Source organism: Cyprinodon variegatus, unplaced genomic scaffold (genome assembly GCF_000732505.1).
Source record: "Cyprinodon variegatus isolate N-32 unplaced genomic scaffold, C_variegatus-1.0 Scaffold336, whole genome shotgun sequence".
Lineage (NCBI taxonomy): Eukaryota > Metazoa > Chordata > Actinopteri > Cyprinodontiformes > Cyprinodontidae > Cyprinodon > Cyprinodon variegatus.
The window spans coordinates 54,564-57,510 of NW_015150789.1; the positions used below are offsets into that span (position 1 = coordinate 54,564).

The 2,947-nt window shown below is 40.5% G+C and overlaps 1 protein-coding gene across 1 annotated transcript in view; it reads left to right on the plus strand.

The window, feature by feature from the left end:
* The first annotated feature begins 53 nt into the window (after positions 1 to 53).
* LOC107091417 (desumoylating isopeptidase 2-like) overlaps positions 54 to 2,947 on the plus strand; it is a 20,736-nt gene continuing 17,842 nt past the window's right edge. The window contains exons 1-2 of the mRNA XM_015385338.1: positions 54 to 326; positions 433 to 746. Of these exons, the coding sequence (XP_015240824.1) occupies positions 708 to 746 (39 nt within the window). The 5' untranslated portion in view covers positions 54 to 326; positions 433 to 707. The remainder of the gene's footprint in view (positions 327 to 432; positions 747 to 2,947) is intronic.

Genomic DNA, 2,947 nt, shown 5'->3' on the forward strand with positions numbered 1-2,947 from the left:
CTTCCTTCCTTCCTTCCTTCCTTCCTTCCTTCCTTCCTTCCCATCAGCTGTTGGAGGATGGCTCAGAGGCAGCTATGATGTAATCAGGCAGGGAGGCAGAGTCAGAGCTGGATCCAAGCCGCTCGCCACGGACGCATCTCTGCAGCGAGGAAACCCGGAACGAAGCCGTCAGGAAGCGGATTGAGGGAGCAGATCGGCGTCGGTGGAGGATGGAGGATGGAGGAGTCATGCTGCGGGGGTTTGATCGGATCCTTTCTCCTCCTCCGGGGAAGAGGCGAGTGGATGCGGGATGCTGCTGGTGAAATTCCCCATCTGTCATCATAGATGTAATTAACCCTCTTTGGACCAGGATTGATCAAACCGAGGAAACGCGGATATCTGCGGCTCCTCAGCTCCACATCTGGCCGCTCTAACTGTCTCCTTTTCTCCCAGGATGATGACAGGAGCTCCGGCTTTCAGCGCATTCAGGCCCTTCATTCCTGCAGCTCGGATCTGATGCTTTAAGACGGATCAGTTTCTGTAGCAAACAGACATCTGCTGCCAGGATCCATTTCCCTTTCTGAGAGATTTTTAATGCAGACCGTGGGTTTGGTTGCAGAGTCCATGCAGTAGCTGCCCACTGTGGGCCCCTGTGACTCCACAGGAGCGTGGGGGCTTCTGACCGTCTCACAGGGGGACTGCAGGTCCTTCCAGCTCAGGGTTGAACCATGGCCAATGAACCTGTCATCCTGAACGTTTATGACATGGTAAGGACAGCACTCACTTTACTATGACTTACACACACTTTTTAATAAATCTAATTCATTATTCTATGAATAAAGCTGGGAGATTTACCTGGAAAGATATAAATAAATAAATAAATAGCTGAATAATCATGCACATAGTAATATGTCAGGAAATAGCATAAAAAGCATTTCCATCCATCACTTTACTTTAAAAGGAGTAAATAAAATCTTCATAAATCACCAAACTGGTAAATAAATCTCAGCTCATTAATTCAGGCTTGAGCAAAAGAAGCGTTTGGTTGGAAAACATTGAAACATCTCAAAAAGCTTTGCAGCTACAAACCTAAACCATAAATGTTATTTTTAGACATCCAGGTCTGTATTTTCTCTAATGATGCAGACAGGAGTTACACTTTGTGTAATCAGTGACATTTAAATGCACCATTTTACAGTTGCACTGTAAACATTTTTCTAAATCCCCCCCTCTATTTCCTTCCTTCCTTCCTTCCTTCCTTCCTTCCTTCCTTCCTTCCTTCCTTCCTTCCTTCCTTCCTTCCTTCCGTTGGACTTTCTTGTTAAGAGATATTTTTCTTTTTTTAAAAGCATTATTTTAAAGTGAATAATTAGTGTATTTAAAGGCACACATCACTGATACAGTCACCAAGAATACATCTGTTTCCCTTGCAATATGTGGCAACAATAAGACAATGTAACGGGATACAAAAGAATAAAATATTTACTCACCAAATCACTGGGACAAGTAGGTTAGGTCAAGGTGTCGAATGGACCTCCGGGTCCCATCAACACCATGACCAATGAACCTGTCATCCTCAACGTTCATGACATGGTAAGGACAGCAGTCACTTTACGATGACTTACACACACTTTTTAATAAATCTAATTCATTATTCTATGAATAAAGCTAGAAGATTTACCTGGAAAGATATAAATAAATAGCTGAATAATCATGCACATAGTAAAATGTCAGGAAATAACATAAAAAGCATTTCCATCCATCACTTTTACTTTAAAAGGAGTAAATAAAATCTTAATAAATCACCAAACTGGTAAATAAATCTCAGCTCATTAATTCAGGCTTGAGCAAAAGCAAACAAACAGCAGCTGTAAAGTTGCTGTTTGAAGAAGCGTTTGGTTGGAAAACATTGAAACATCTCAAAAAGCTTTGCAGCTACAAACCTAAACCAGAAACCATAAACTGACTGGTCAGGGGAGGGTCAGGGCAAAGGTAGCCTAAAACCCTAAAACTGTTTTGGAGCTTCCATGATCCACAGCTCAGGTGGGAGAATCTATCAACATGATTCGTTATAAATCAGGCCTTTCAGGAAGAGCGATAAAGATGAAGCCGTTGCTGAGAATTTGTAGTGTATCACCATTCAACTAGGAGACACAGCAAACGTAAAAAAAAGTATTTAGATGGTGCTATTAGGTGCAAAACTCTCTCTGTGTGAAGGAAACCTAGCACTGCATATCACCCTAAACATGATATCCTAATTTGGTGGAACTTCATGCTTTAGGGATGTTTTTGGAGGATTGATGGAGCAGAAAAACACAGGAAGAAACCCTGTTAAAGTCAGAAACAGATTTCAGGAGTTCAACTACATTAAACATAGAGACAGAGCTACAGAGGAACTGCTTGGATCAAGGTTCCTACTCTATTCTGGAGATCTGGTGTCCTGCACAGTTTAGATGTTTCTGTTTCCACGCCTGAATCAAGCAGCTGATTTACTTCCTCAGTATGCAGTCGATTTCTGCTCATTTATTTATTTAATCAGGACAGAACACATTAATGAACAATCTTATACTTCTGTACAGACTGTAAATGAGCCAGATTATAGCATAGTTGCTAATTTACATCTGTCATCCTGAGGCAGGAGGACAAAACAACACAAGATCACATAATACAATATCAGTCAAAACACATAGACACACATTCAGAAAATGACATTACAACAATAAAATTAGTGAGTGCATGACTGGGAACTTAAGAAACTGTTTAAGGTGCTTTTTAAATGTGCAGAGATGGCAAAAGTACTCACTTTCCGTACTTGAGTAAAAGTACAGATACTTGTGTTAAAAAATACTCTGGTAAAAGTTGAAGTACTGATTAAACTTCTTTACTCAAGTAAAAGTAACAAAGTACAGGCTTGTAAATTTACTTAAAGTATAAAAGTAAAAGTAGAAACCACTTTTTTCATGCCGTT